The 14770-nt window shown below is 43.5% G+C and overlaps 1 protein-coding gene across 1 annotated transcript in view; it reads right to left on the bottom strand.

Moving 5' to 3' along the window:
• The window catches only part of USH2A (usherin), a 784926-nt gene that overhangs the window by 276305 nt on the left and 493851 nt on the right, over positions 1–14770 (bottom strand). The window contains exon 40 of the mRNA XM_053283338.1: positions 14756–14770. This exon is cut by the window's right edge and continues 614 nt beyond it. Coding sequence (XP_053139313.1) covers positions 14756–14770 — 15 coding nt within the window. The remainder of the gene's footprint in view (positions 1–14755) is intronic.

Below are 14770 nucleotides of genomic sequence, written 5' to 3'. Positions count from 1 at the left end.
AACGTCTCAGAAATGATGGGACTGGTAAAAGGGAAAGTTGGGAGGGTCAAATCACTCCAAAGCATTGAACTTATTTAAAACCACAAAAATAGAAGCTCAGTTGGGATATATACCAAGAAGGAGGAAAGGCACCACCAAGTTCAGGAGGATGCCAGCGTGACTAACAAATAGAGGCAGGGAAGCTATAAAATGGAAGAAGACTTCTTTCAGAAAATGGAAGTCCTGCTCAAATGAAGATAACGGAAAGGAACATAAACTCTGGCAAAAGAAATGCAAGAACACATAAACTCAAAGAGAGAGTTTGAGGAGCATATAGCCAGAAGTGTCAAAGGGAATAACAAAAACTTGTTTAAATATTTCAGAAGGAGAAAATCTGTGAGGGAGGCGGTTGGACCCTTAGACGATGAGGGTGTGAAAGGGATTATTAAGGAGGATAAGGAGATTGCAGAGAAGCTGAATGAGTTCTTTGCATCTGTCTTCATGGCAGAGGTAACTGACTATATACCTGCTACAGAACAGAGCTTCTCAGGCTTGGAGGCTGAAGAACTGGGCCAATTTGAGGTAACAAGAGAGGATGTTCTAAACCAGGGTTTCTAAACCTTGGGCCCCCAGATGTTGTTGGACTACAACTTCCATCATCCCCAGACATGGCCTTTGTGGCTGAGGATGATGGGAATTGTAGTCCAACAACATCTGGAGTCCCAAGGTTAAGAAACCCTGTTCTAAACTGTCTTGAGAAACTAAAAATTAACAAATCACCAGGGCCAGATGGCATCTATCCAAGAGTTCTGAAGGAACTCAAATGTGAAATTGCTGATCTCCTAGCAAAAATATGTAATTTGTCCCTGCAGTCAGGCTCTATACCAGAGGACTGGAAAGTAGCTAATGTAACTCCAGTTTTCAAAAAGGGATCCAGGGGGGATCCGGGGAAATACAAGCTGGTTAGCTTAACTTCTGTGTCTGGTAAATTGATGGGAAGTATACAAAAGGACAACAGAAGAACAGGCCCTGCTATATGTTTAACAATGTTGTCCTTTTGTATACTTCCATACATACAAGTGATGCATACTGGGGCAAAAAACACCAACTTCACATATACACTCATGGGGTCTAAGATGACAGGAGGTGACTAGGAGGGAGATCTTGGGGTTGTCATGGACAGCTTGATTAAAGTGTCAATTCAGTGAGCAGCAGCTGTGAAAAAGACAAATTCCATGCTAGGGATCATTAGGAAGGGGTTTGAAAATAAAAATGCTAATATTATCATGCTTTATACAAATTTGGAGTATTATATACAGTTCTGGTCACTGTATCTTAAGAAGGACATTGTAGAACTGGAAAAGGTGCAGAGGAGGGCAATCAAGATGATCAGAGACCTGGAGCAGCTTCCTTTATGAGACAAGGCTACAACATCTGGGGCTTTCTAGTTTGGAAAAGAGGCAACTACAGAGAGACATGATAAAGGAGTATAAGATTATGCAGAGTGGACAGAGAGAAAATTTTCTTCCTCTCTCACAACACTAGAATCAGGGTCCATCCCATGAAAATGATGGCCAGGAAATTTAGGACCAACAAAAAGAAGTACTTTTTCACACAGTGCATAATTAATCTATGGGATTCTTTGTCACGGGATGTGGTGATGGCCACTATCTTGGATGGCTTTAAAAGGGGCTTGGAAAAATTCATGGTGGACAGGTCTATCAATGGATACTAGTTTGGTGACTATAGGCCACCTCCTATAGTCACAGAGGCAAGATGCCTCTAAATATCAGTTGCAGGAGAGGAGAGCATCAGCAGGAGAGAGGGCATGCCCTCACCTCCTGCCTGTTGGTTTCTCAGAGGCATCTGGTAAGCACTGTGGGAAACAGGATGCTGGACTAGACAGGCCTTGGGCCTGATCCAGCAGGGCTGTTCTTATGTTCTTATCCTGAACAGATCAGATAATACATGACATGGATTCCTGAAGAGCAAAGCCGGAGATGCAATATGTCTCCTATACTTGGTATGCCTTGTGAATGATCAAATGATCAAAAATATGTGAAAAGAAAAAGCATGAGATAAATGTAAACATCAGCATTAACTCTAAAAAAAGTGACCTTCACCCACCTCTGAATCCTCAGCTTTCTCAACCTGAATGTCTAGGTCAAAGCCGCCTTGTATTGAGTCAGACAATTGATCTTTCTAGCCTAATACCACCTACACTGACTGAAAGTGGCTTTCCAAGGATTCAGATAGGCATCTTTCTCAGCCTTACCCAGAGATTCCAGGAATTGAAACTGGGATCTACGGCATGCAAGGTATGTGCTCTACCTGAACCACAGCAATCCTTCCTTTCATTTTGGATCATTCCATGGATCCAGGGCTCTAATGAAGTGTAAGGGCAACTAAATCTAAGATCTGGGCACACAGAGTTTTAAAATGCAGGTGCAGAATGAGCTAAGAAATTGTTATGCTGAAGACAGTATCATACTTGGAGAGAAATGAGTACATACTAGACAGCTTGTGCAAGATAAAAATCATCATTGCTTCACTGCACACTGGTTATGTACAACATCTTGCAATACTTTATAGACTAACAAATATATTGTTGCATACGTTTTCATGGTCCAGAGCAACTTTGTCACATACTGTACATGAAGTACATAACTAATAATTAAGTATAAATAGATGGCTTGGATCCAAAACTGTTCTCCTGCATAGGGAAAGTGTCTTCCACACTTGGAAGGACTGCTTTACAGTACTATTATTACAAATATTTATATACCACTTTTCAACCAAAGTTCTCAAAATGGTTTATATAGAAAATGAGGACAACGATGACGACGACGATGATGATAATAAAGATGCATCCCTGTCCCCAAAGGGTTCACAATCCCTGTCCCCAAAGGGTTCACAGGAAAATAAGACAAGACACCACCAACAGTCACTGAAGTCGTGTTGCTGCTGGATAGGGATAATTGCTTTCCCCCAACTAAACAGAAGAGAATCCTACTTTAAAAGGTGCCCTTTGCTCAGTTTGCAGGGGCAGGGATGGAGCCACCATTACTTGAACAGATTCAAAGAACCTGGGCCGCACCCCTCAAGGACATCAGATGACATCAGATGCAGGGGGCAGGGTTTTCCTCGGAAATGGGGCACACACCCCATTTCTGGGCAAATTCCCGGCCTGCGCCGTGTTCGCAGGGCTGCTGGGAGCAGATCTCCCTGCTTTAAAAGGCAGGGAGGTATGTGCCCAGCCAGGCTGGGAAGCCGGTGCTGGGCTAAGCAGCTAAAAAATGGAGTGTGTGCCCCGTTTCCAAGCAAAACCCTGCCTCTGACGTCAGATGCAGGGGGCGGGGCAGGGGGGCTGCGGCAGTGGGCGAACACGGGCTGCCCCTGGCCTCTCTACAGGCCTGAGCAGGGGTAACAAATATAAACATTCATAGTAATATTCATAGTAATAACCTCTCAAAGTGGAACACTGCATGAGAAAATGATTCGCAGACTAATACTAGCAACTAATTTACATTATGGTTCTTTGGATGCAACCCATTAAAAGGGAAAAAGAAATCCTAACCTCACAATTAGGCCAAAGGCCAAGTAATGAAGAAGATAGCCATAGATGTGTCACAATACTATGCACAGCACAAATGAACCAAATGAATACATTCATCTTGTATTCATTTGACAAGATCTTGAATTCATTTGTGCTATGCACAATAATGTGACACGCCTACTGTCTTGTCTCCTGATTTGTTTTTAGTCTCACCTTGCAACCCCCCCCCAAACACACACACACACACACACACACACACACACACACACACACACACACACACACCATATTGTCATATTGCTCATAGCTACCACTTAGGTGACCACTTAATGTATCTAACAATGTGGGCTCTAGCCCCTGGAAGATTATACCACAATATGTTTATTAGTCCTTAAGGTGCTACAAATTTCTTTTTGGTTTTGCTGCAGTAGCAGAGCTACTCATCAGGAACTGGTTATGTAGTTATATACTTGGACATTTACTACTCTGACTATATCTCCTAAGTGATATATATCTCCTTCATGGAGGAGAACAGTTCATCCCAACACCTCAAACATTTCCTCAGTCTCTACAGAGGTGGTGAGTGGCAAAACCCATTAACTAGATCTATTTTCTCCTGGTCCTTACGGGCTTTGCCAAGTGTCCCATGATGTCAATCCTGATTCATTTAAAGGGAGTATTAATGACTGCAGCATTAATGATTGGCCTGTGAGGTGCTGCTTTCCTGTTTTCTACCATATATCACAGAAGCTATTTTTTATGATGTATGAAAGTCCTTTTTCTCAAACACCCACTTCTATTAAGCCACCTGCTTTACTCAGGCCCTATAGGAGTCATTTAAAACAAAGCTTAATTAATCATCCTACTTGAGCGCCTTGCAGTCATTCCACATTTCTAGGGCAAATGCCCAAGATCCGATCAGGTAGCTGTTTCATGTCTATCAAAGAGCAAGCATTTGTGAGCCAAGAGAACTTGCTACAGAATTGGCATGGACAACGATTCTGTTGTATAGTTGGCTATCGTGCATGGAGCAAAGATAGAGGTAAAGTGTGCCGTCAAGTCGGTGTTAACTCCTGGCAACCACAGAGCCCTGTGGTTGTCTTTGGTAGAATACAGGAGGGGTTTACCATTGCCATCTCCCGCACAGTATGAGATGATGCCTTTCAGCATCTTCCTATATCGCTGCAGCCCGATATAGGTGTTTCCCATAGTGCCATTAGGTGGCACAGTACCCAAAAAAGGGAGTGGAAGGGAAGAAAAAGGGAAACCAAATAGCCATAACAAAAAAAAAAACTTACCACAAAAGAAAACAACAACAGCATGGATAATCAGGTTTCTGGACCATTCAAACAGACAGCTTTTTGGGTCCCTTACTCCACTTTAGTGCTATCAGGCATTAGATGGTGCTTTATTAGCACTTGCAGGCATTAGCTGCTGGTGGCCCTGCATATAAGGATTGTTGAGAGCAATAAGAACATAAGAACAGCCCTGCTGTATCGGGCTCAAGGCCCATCTAGTCCAGCTAGAAGGATGCTAGTGCTAGATGCTAGTGCTGTTGATTAAAATTGAATATATGGAGACTAGGGATGTGCATGAAACAGATTTTGCATTCTGTTTCGAGCCTGGAACGAAACGCAAAATGGCTGAAATGTTCTGTCAAAAGAGCAGTTGAGCCAGCCGGAATGGAACAATGGAACAACTCAAAATGTTTAGAGTGTTCTGGCCATAGGGAACAATGGGGAACTTGAAACAACCCGTTGTTCCCCATGGGTAGCTCCTAGGAACACCAAAGTGGGTTGGGTGGTATTATGGCATGATGGGTGATACCTACCACCCAACCCACAAAAGAAATGGACAAGCAGACAATTTTAAACAAATGTTTAACCTTTCCCCCAACCCCACCTGGGATCCTTTGTAGGACCCAAGATTGGCATGCACAACAAAATTATAGGTGAATCAAAAGTCCATAACTATATGCTGCAGCACTTAGTTACACTTTCTTCTTTATTGAGTCAAATCACCTTTAGGGTGAGAGTTTAGCAGTTCATGAAAGTGAGAGGGCAAACTTGATGGTTTAGGTTAACAACAGCAGGAGTTTATTCACTAATCTGAAACTCGGTTTTAAGGCTAAGAAAGAGGGTGCCCAAGAGGAAGCTAGAACAGGGCACCTACTGGGAGAGCTTAACTAATTCACTATAATGATTCAGGAAGCTGTCATTTAAAGATCAAAGCACCTTATTTTACCCACCACAAAATTTAAAGGGACAAAAATTAGCCATTTCCCCCCAGAGCTATAACCTTGGGAGGCATTTATTTTAATATAGTCAAAATCTGTCCATTTAAGCAGAATAGTATTTGAAGAAGAAGAAAAGGCACAGAGTTTCTTTTTTCAGAAACAGGACAGGAAATACATAGATTTCCTATTTCCCAAAATAGCTTTCATTTTGTAAGGAAAACCTCATACAGGAACATTCTGGTGTGCATTATTGTTTTGGGGTTTTTTTGGCACAAGTGATTATCATTGCAATGTGAGAGATACCAATGCATGCATGGGCAGAGCCCCATTGCACGAATGGGATCGAAGAACCTGGGCTGCCGTGCTTCAGGGGCCATGCCTCATGCCCCAGCCACATCCCTATGTCTGACGTCAGACACGGCTGCTGGCTGCAGCTTCCTGGTCAAGGGTCTACTCATGTGTTGCTGCATGCTGCGGCAGCACATGAGCAAAAAAGTGAGGTTAATGGAGCGCTCACTCCCTTAACCTCATTTAAGAGGAGGGGGAATAAGGTGGGCTAGCTGCCTTGGAACCACCAGGCTAACCTGTGAGCCCAGTGGTCCCTATGATCAGTAAAAAGCAGGCTAGGCTCCCTTAGCCCACTTTCTACGGATCATAGGAATAGCTTCATAGTCTCCCATGCAAATGCAAACCATGGAAGACCATGCTTAGCAAAAGGGACAATTCATGCTTGCTACCACAAGACCAGCTCTCCTCTTGCTTGTGATCCACCAAACCAAATACAAACTCAACTCCTACCATTACCATGTTTACTGAAGTATAAAGGCCTGCTGGATTATTAGCTTTACCCCTTTCAAGGTGCCAGAGTAGAAGATCCATCCCACCAAAAGAAAGCTGTATTCTTCAGCAGGTAAAACTCTTTGGATTCTACAAAGTTATTTATATTGATTCTATGACTAAAGAAACATATGTTTCTTCCAGTTTAAGTAAATGTTTGTGCTCAAGGTTTTGGGACTAATTGCACTGACAACAGCTCTCACTAGGGTACGAGTCCCAGTGCGTACCAGCCACCACTGAGTGAGACTTATAACATTATTCATGGCATGAAGAAAAGGGATAGACAAGTTTGTCTCCCTCTCTCATAATACTAGAACCAGAGGTCATCCAATGAAACTGATGGGCTGGAAATTTAGGACAGACAAAAGGAATGGTAGACTGAGCAACCACACACTAAAATGTGATCAGAGCTAGCTTCCAGACAGACTTGGTATGATAAAGCCCTTTGGTTGAGGTGCTCCACCTGAAATTAATCTTCTCATCCACACATTCCCAACCCCTGGACCTCTCAATTAAGATGTCCAATTACCAGCTTGTCCCTGTCTTGGAAATTCCTTCCATTTTTAGTTTTCCTACCTTTGCAAATTTTGAATTCATGCTTGAATCAAAAACTTCATAAAAAGTCCTTGCTTGCAAGCCCATGGGTAGGACTGTGGACACGGCATTGCAGTGGCATGGTCTCCCCTTAACTGCCCCGGAGTCTTGCCTGGCTGAGTGCACTCAGCTGTTGCTCCTTGCTACAGTGCATGTGAAACTAGAATGCTGCACTCTCCCCCACCCTGCACAAACCTTGCTGAAATCCTGAATCTGAATCATTAGGCTAGGGCAAACCTAGAGATGGCCAGTAATGTTCCTTCTAACAGGGATTCCAGATGTTGTTGACTACAACTCCCAGAATCCGCAGCTGCATTGGCTTTTGCTTGGGGATTCTGGGAGTTGCAGTCAACAACATCTGGGAATCCTTGTTAGAGAGAACACTGGTGGGCACACTTGTGAAAACTTGTGCACACTCTACAGGGGCTGCAATAGAAATAAAATGGATCCTCACAACAGGGATGTGGAGAAATCATCTGAGAACATTCTCCGCTGTTTCTCCTGGGAGGAACCTTATCATTCTCTTTCAAATTTCACTTTGGAGAAAGTTTGTGCTGAATCCCTGAGGCTCAGCCATTCCAGGCATGGGCTTGCAACAGGCTTACCCTTGTACCTGATCACCTTGAAAGCTGCTGCTTTCTCAATTGGCTGTTGGCATGTGGCATGGCTTAGCCCTGGCCATGAGCTAAGTCCTTGCCTCTGAGCTATGTCCTTGCCTCCTGCTTTGGGGGTACCCTTTGCAGTGAAGAACCTTTGGTCCACCAATGAAACTCACTCCCTTGGTGTCACTCATGAGACAGCAGGCTTTGGAAATGCACTAAGCCTCTTATAACCTCCTCCTCCCTCCCTCCCTCCCTCCCTTCTCCCCCCTTGCCACTGGGAAACCTTCACTTTTAATTTACAGTCGGCCTTTCTCCTACTCTCCCTCTCCCACTCCCCCCTTCTCCTCTTGCCCAGGGATCTACCTTCACTCCCATTATTATTATTATTATTATTATTATTATTATTATTATTATTATTATTATTATTACCCAACCCTCCTCACCACCACCACCATGTTTGTACCATAATACTTTCTTTCCAAAATGTCCCATTTCTGACTCAGGTTGCTCCTCTGAGATACTCTAAGATGACAGCATTATCTGGACCCAATCTGTAGTTATCCATGCCTGCAAGTACCGGTGCTATTAATTTGGGGCCAATACAAATGGCTGAGATGGGGAAATGGTTTCCCCTAGCAGTCTGATTAATCCTGTCCCCTCCCATCTTTTCCAGTCATAGTAACTTGGCCCAAGTGTGTTGAGTATCAATGTGTACTACGAGTCCAATCAAGTGCCTTAAGAATAGCTTGATGGGTGACACTGGGAAAATCACTCTCATTCAGTCAAGCTCAACTTCACAGGGTTGCCATGATGCTAAATTGCCACTCTGAAGTAATTAGATGAGTGATAGGACAAATAAATAAACATTTTACAAATTTTATTATTTAATGGCAAAAACTCTGCCATCTCTCTGGTACCATTACTTGGACAATGTGCCTCCTTTTGAATTTGATATGAATTAGATCTAAACAGACAATATTTTTCTCTAAATTTTGCAAGTCCAACTTATCTGCTTCTCCCCAGTTACAACCTCTGAAAGAGAAGTGGCATAACTGTGCAAACAAGGAGAAATTCATTATCATTGTTAATTATTATTATTAATTTCTGGAACACAACATTCACAATACTTTATAGTCTTATCTTCTCCTGTGAAATGGGTCACTATAATAATCATACTGTAGCAGAGGCTGAACTTGAGCTCAAGCTTCACAATATCCATCTATGCAAGGCAGAAATGAATACATGCTTTGCTCATGCAGCATCTCATACCCTCCAGCGTGTACAGTGCGTGTACCAGCTGCTGTGAACCCAGAACAGGTGTTAAACAGATGTGCTGAACAGAACAGCTCTGCAGTTATTTTGTAGAGAGTATTATAACAGTGAAGACGCCCTTTTTTTCCAGAAGGCAATTAGCAGCAGCAGGTATACCCATCAGAGTTCTCGTCCCCTCTAGTTCGTAACCCATGGATTGTTTCATGGTTTCCACCAGTGATATATGGTACACAAGCACAGCAGATACTTTGTGCATCTTGCCTTTTCTTATATCCCTATCACGTTCTATAGTTATGGAGGGAGCTGATTTAAGGAAAATAAAGTATTATGGTACAAACACAATGGGGTGGGGGAAGAAGTTTTGGCAATAATCATAATAATGGGAGTGAAGGTAGCTCCCAGAGCAAGATGGGAAGTGGGGAGTGAGAGAAGTAGAGTTGGGGAATGGCTGGCTGTAAATTAAAAGGGAAGGTTTCCCAGTGGGAAAGGGAGGAGAGAGGGAGGAGAAAAGGGAGGGAGGAGGGAGGAGGAGGTTAGAAGTGGTTTGGTACATTTCCACTCTCATGAGTGACAACCCAAGGGAGCGGGTTTCATCATAAACCCCTGCTAACTTGGCAAAGAGGCACCTTTTAACGTGGTGATTCTCTTTATTTAGCGGGGGGAGAGTAACTGGCTCTCTCCACCCCCAGCAGAGTACCTCCAGTGACTGTTGCTGGTGTGTATCTTATGTTTCTTTTTAGCTTATGAGCCCTTTGGGGACAGGGAGCCATCTTATTTATTTGTTATTTCTTTATGTAAACTGCCCTGAGCCATTTTTGGAGGGCAGTATAGAAATCGAATAAATAAATAATTAATAAAAATAAAATCAGGGACGACCAAAGGTTCTTCACTGCATTAAATGTTTTGCAACTACAGACCCACCAGAGCCTCACGTTTTACCCAAAGACAACAACCCCATTTATATATTTTCAGAAAGCATCAATAAAAATGGGCTAGGGGGGGATACTCAGGATAATTCTTTTCAATAACTTTGTTCTGACTCACCAAGAAGCAATTTGATTTTGCAAAGACCACCTGGACCTATCACATGACCCCCCCAGCTTAAGACCCTGGTTTAGAGCACAAATAATAAAACCCCAAGGGAATAGAGTAAAATAATCAGGATGGGTCCCCAAAAAATGATTTGGAGACCAACATATGGCCCGCTTCTCCCCACCCCCCACTTTTCAAACACCTCCCTCCCCCCGTGGTTTCTGGCTGGTGGGCTGGCTGGCAAGCCAGCCTGCCACCTCCTCCCACCCACCCACCAACTCCCGGCAGTGGCTGCCTCCTCCCACTGGCCAGGCTGAGCCGCCTCCTATGGCCGCTTCCTGCCAGCCCGCCACAGCTTCCTGCAGCCACCGGCCAGCATTCCTATTTTCTCCCCCGTCCCCATCGCTATCCTATCCGGAGTTGCTCGCAAACTCTTGCGAGAGCTGCCACACATGGGATTAGTGATGGGTACGTCTAGGAGAATTAAATATATAGATGTTTACCATAGCGAGCATAGTTGGAGATCCTTTGGACAGTAACAAGTGTGCAATATATAATTCACAGCACTTGTACTGTTCCCCACCCACTCACTTAAAACCTAGTACTGCTTGTCAATAATGCAAATTGTGTTTCCAAATGGTATCATTTGGTTGCTTCTATCCATATCCTCAAACTATTTAATGCCGACTGAGTGTCTGCAGATGCTCAAATATAAGTGGAACCACCATACCAATAATGGCAACAATAATTGTAGTGGATGATCTCCAGCCTTATGCAAATGTCCTTTGTTTTGTGCTCTAGTGAGCAAGCTACCGTTCCAATGCCTTTTGGCACTAGTACAAGACTGAATCCATGGAAGCATGTGTGTATTTACACAAAAGAGGCTTCTAAGCTACAAAAATCCCTCTTGTTTGGTTACACTAATTTCCCTTGAATGAAGTTTGTATGCAAGCCAAAACAATGGTAGTTATCCTGTCCTCTAGAGTTCATTCCCAAATGAATGATGTGAATAATTGAAAATTTCCTAGGTAGTCCTCTAAGACTGTTCTTTCCTTAGTCCATCAACTTATGCATCGATTTTAGCTTCATTGGAGATTAAAAACAGAACAGATATTTTGACATATATACAAGAACATGCAACATTTGTAGCGACAACTATCCACATTTTAAATAAAGGCTAGAAGGGTAGGTTTTTGTATCATGTGCGTTCAAGTCTGGCTCAGTGATTAAAATGAAATGTCCCCATAGTAGCATTCCAGGTACCTCAGGTGTGAGAGAGAACTGGAAGCATTTCAGCATTAGAACATAGAGAAAAATATTAGCGCAGGGGGAGAGGAACAACATGAATTTATGTTGGTAGGGAAGCTAAAAAAACAAAAACAAAAACCCTAGTCACTCAAGTCCTTAAACTATTGCTAGTGGAGATGAGACAACTTCAGGAATCTGGAGAGAGACTGGTAAAAATCAGGGGCAGCTGCAGACAGAAAGTTTGTACCAGAAGGGCATGGGAATCTAAACCTGGGGGTGTTGTCTAGCATGGAGGCCCTGAAGTCAATGGCTTAAACTGGAAGCTATTAGGGATTAGGAATGTGCATGGAACCGGCTGGCCCAGTTCAGTTCAAGTTCAAACCAGACTCGAACCTGACCAGGCCACTTTGGCCCGGCACCCCCTCAATCCCCCCACCCCCGGTTTGGTCCAGTCCAGTGGGGGGGGGGGTTGAGGGTGTTTTTTTTAAAGTGACTTACCCCCTTTGGGGGAGTTCCTTGAAGTGGCGGGGGGGTTCTGTGGAGGTTCCCCCTCCCATCGCTGGCCTCCGTTATCACGGCCTCTGGTCCGTTCTGCCGGTTTTTCGGCCCATTCGGGCCTTTGAGCCTCGGCACGGCAGCCATTTTGGATGCTGCCTTGCCTGCACAATTGGCCTTTGAGAGGCGTGGACCTCTCAGAGGCCAATTGCACAGGTGCAGTGGCATCCAAAATGGGCAGAGGCCCAGGCCACTTCTAAAGCACCAAAAAATCAGCAAGTGTCTAAATCTGAGGCCCCATTTGAGCTTGAGGCCCACGCCAAATGGCCCTCCTGGCCACATCAGATTGCCCCTGCTCACTAAGTCCAGGCCTGCTCCTGAGCTTGGTAGTTCAGGTTGCAGAGTCCCTAAGAAGCCTCAGATTACCAACGGGTACACCTTCCACCAGCAGGAAGCGTCAGGAATAGGAACATATACCATAGATATGTCCGCGATGAGTAAAGTTATTCCTATGGTGTCAGTCCCATCTAAGTACTGAAGTAGGGAATTGAAAGATCACAGATGGGTACGGCTGTTGAAACTGGCGCTTTGGTATGTGGAAAAACAACAGGGGCTGAAGTGGCGAGGTAGATGACTAGAGCTCAAGTGGAGAAAGACTTGATTCAAATCTGACAGGTTATTACATAGAGCACATTTGAAGCTCCATGCTCAGGCGATACATGCAGCAAAGAAGAAATTCTTTTCTGCCTGTATCATGGTTGTGAAAGGGCTAGTGTGTGCCCCTTTCCCCTTACATCAGTACTTGGAATCAACAATTACTCACTGTGACATTTTAAATGAGTTTTATGTGGACACAATCTCTCCTTTTGGGGCTGACTTAGATTCAATCTCCACAATTGTTACAGTGTCTGTTGCCGAGGTGTCCAGCAGCTCCTCTTATGGATGACCCTGCATCAGTTTCAGTTAATGACTCTGATGATGTGGGCAGGTTGCTTTAGACTGCCTTGGTCAACCTGCTGGATGATCTCCAATTAGGAATTGACAGAGGGAATGTGACTCTGTTGGTCCTTTTGGATCTCTCAGCAGCCTTCAGTTTCATTGACCATAGTATACTTCTGTGATGTCTGAGGGGATTGGGGGTGAGAGGCACTGCTTTGCAGTGGTTCTGCTCCTACCTCATGGGCAGATTCCAAATGGTGTCTCTTGGAGACTGATGTTCTTCAAAATTTAACTTTCTTATGATGTCCCTCAGGGCTCCATATTGTCTCCAATGTTGTTAACCTACATGAAACCACTGGGAGAGATCATCAGGAGATTTGGTGCAGGGTGTTATCAATATGCTGATGACACCCAAATCCATTTCTCCATGTCAACATAATCAGTAGAAAGCATAACCTCCCTAAATGCCTGCCTGGAGGCAGTAATGGGCTGGATGAGGGATAACAAACTGAGGCTGAATCCAGATAATGGATTGAGATAATCTCCCTGTTGAGATAAGAGCCTCCCCATCTCTGGCAACTTTTAAAAAGGCACTGAAGCCTTTTCACCCTGGCTTTTAATTAGATCTATGGTTCTAAAAAGAAAAAAAATCTTTTTTTCTTTTTCTTTTTTAAATACTGGGTTTTAAATATTTTAATTTTTTTAATGTTTTAAATGATTTTAATTTTTAAGTGATTTGATGTTTAGAATTTTAATTGTAAACCCCCCAGAGATGCAAGTTTTGGGTGGTATAGAAATGTAATAAATATAAATAATAAACAAACAAACAAACAAATAAATAAATAAATAAGATAGAGGTACTTATTGTGTGAGGTCGGAACTCAGGAGATGATTTTGATCTGCCGGTTTTCGATGGGGTCACGCTCCCCCAGAAGGAACAAGTATGCAGTCTGGGGTATTTCCGGATCTGAACATCTCCGGTTGATGTGCTCTCAGGCTGAGGCAGTAGCCAGAGGTGCTTTCTATCAGATTCGGCTGATACACCAGCTGTGTCCGTTTCTTGAGATGAATGACCTCGGAAAGGTGGTACATAAGCTGGTAACCTCCAGCCTGGACTACTGCAATATGCTCTATTTGGGGCTGCCTTTGTATGTAGTCCTAAAACTACAGGTGGTACAGTATGCGGCAGCCAGGTTGGACTCTGGGTCATCTAGGAGAGACCATATTACGCCTGTGTTGAAAGAGCTACACTGGCTGCCGATAGGTTTCCAGGCAAAATACAAGGTGCTGGTTGTTACCTATAAAGCCCTAAACAACTTAGGCCCTGAGTACTTAAGAGAATGTCTTCTTTACCATGAGCCCCATCGCCCGTTAAGATTGTCTGGAGAGGGTCATCTGCAGTTGCACCAGCTCATCTGGTGGCTACTTCAGGACAGGCCTTCTCTGTTGCTGCCCCGGGCTTTGGAATACATTCCCTGTTGAAATAAGAGCCTACCCATCTCTTGTAACTTTTAAAAAGGCACTGAAGACATATTTATTCACCCAGGCTTTTGATTAGATTTATAGCTTTGGTACTTTTAATGTTGGATTTTAAATTATTTTAATGTTAATAATTTTAATTGATTTTAATGTTTACATGATTTGAATTGTAAACCCCCCAGAGACACAAGTTTTGGGCGGTACAGAAATATGATAGATAGATAGATAGATAGATAGATAGATAGATAGATAGATAGATCGATCCACCATTAATTAGCTCACAGGAAGAGGACCTGTGAGGGAGGTATAGGAATCACAATGATGTTTGGATTACCCTTTTGCTATCAACACAGCAAAGTGTTTTGTGGTTTCTCCTGTACACATGTGAAATCTTGAAACTGAACCAGAAGATGTGTGTATTAAACACTGTACTAAAAATTTCAGTGAAAATTTACATTGGTGTGAGTAAAATGAAGCTGAGCAAACCTGTATGGCTTCTGG

Source organism: Hemicordylus capensis, chromosome 1 (assembly GCF_027244095.1).
Source record: "Hemicordylus capensis ecotype Gifberg chromosome 1, rHemCap1.1.pri, whole genome shotgun sequence".
NCBI classification, from domain to species: Eukaryota; Metazoa; Chordata; class Lepidosauria; order Squamata; family Cordylidae; genus Hemicordylus; species Hemicordylus capensis.
Note: the sequence above shows the minus strand (reverse complement) of the source record. Positions and strands in the feature narration are given on the sequence as shown.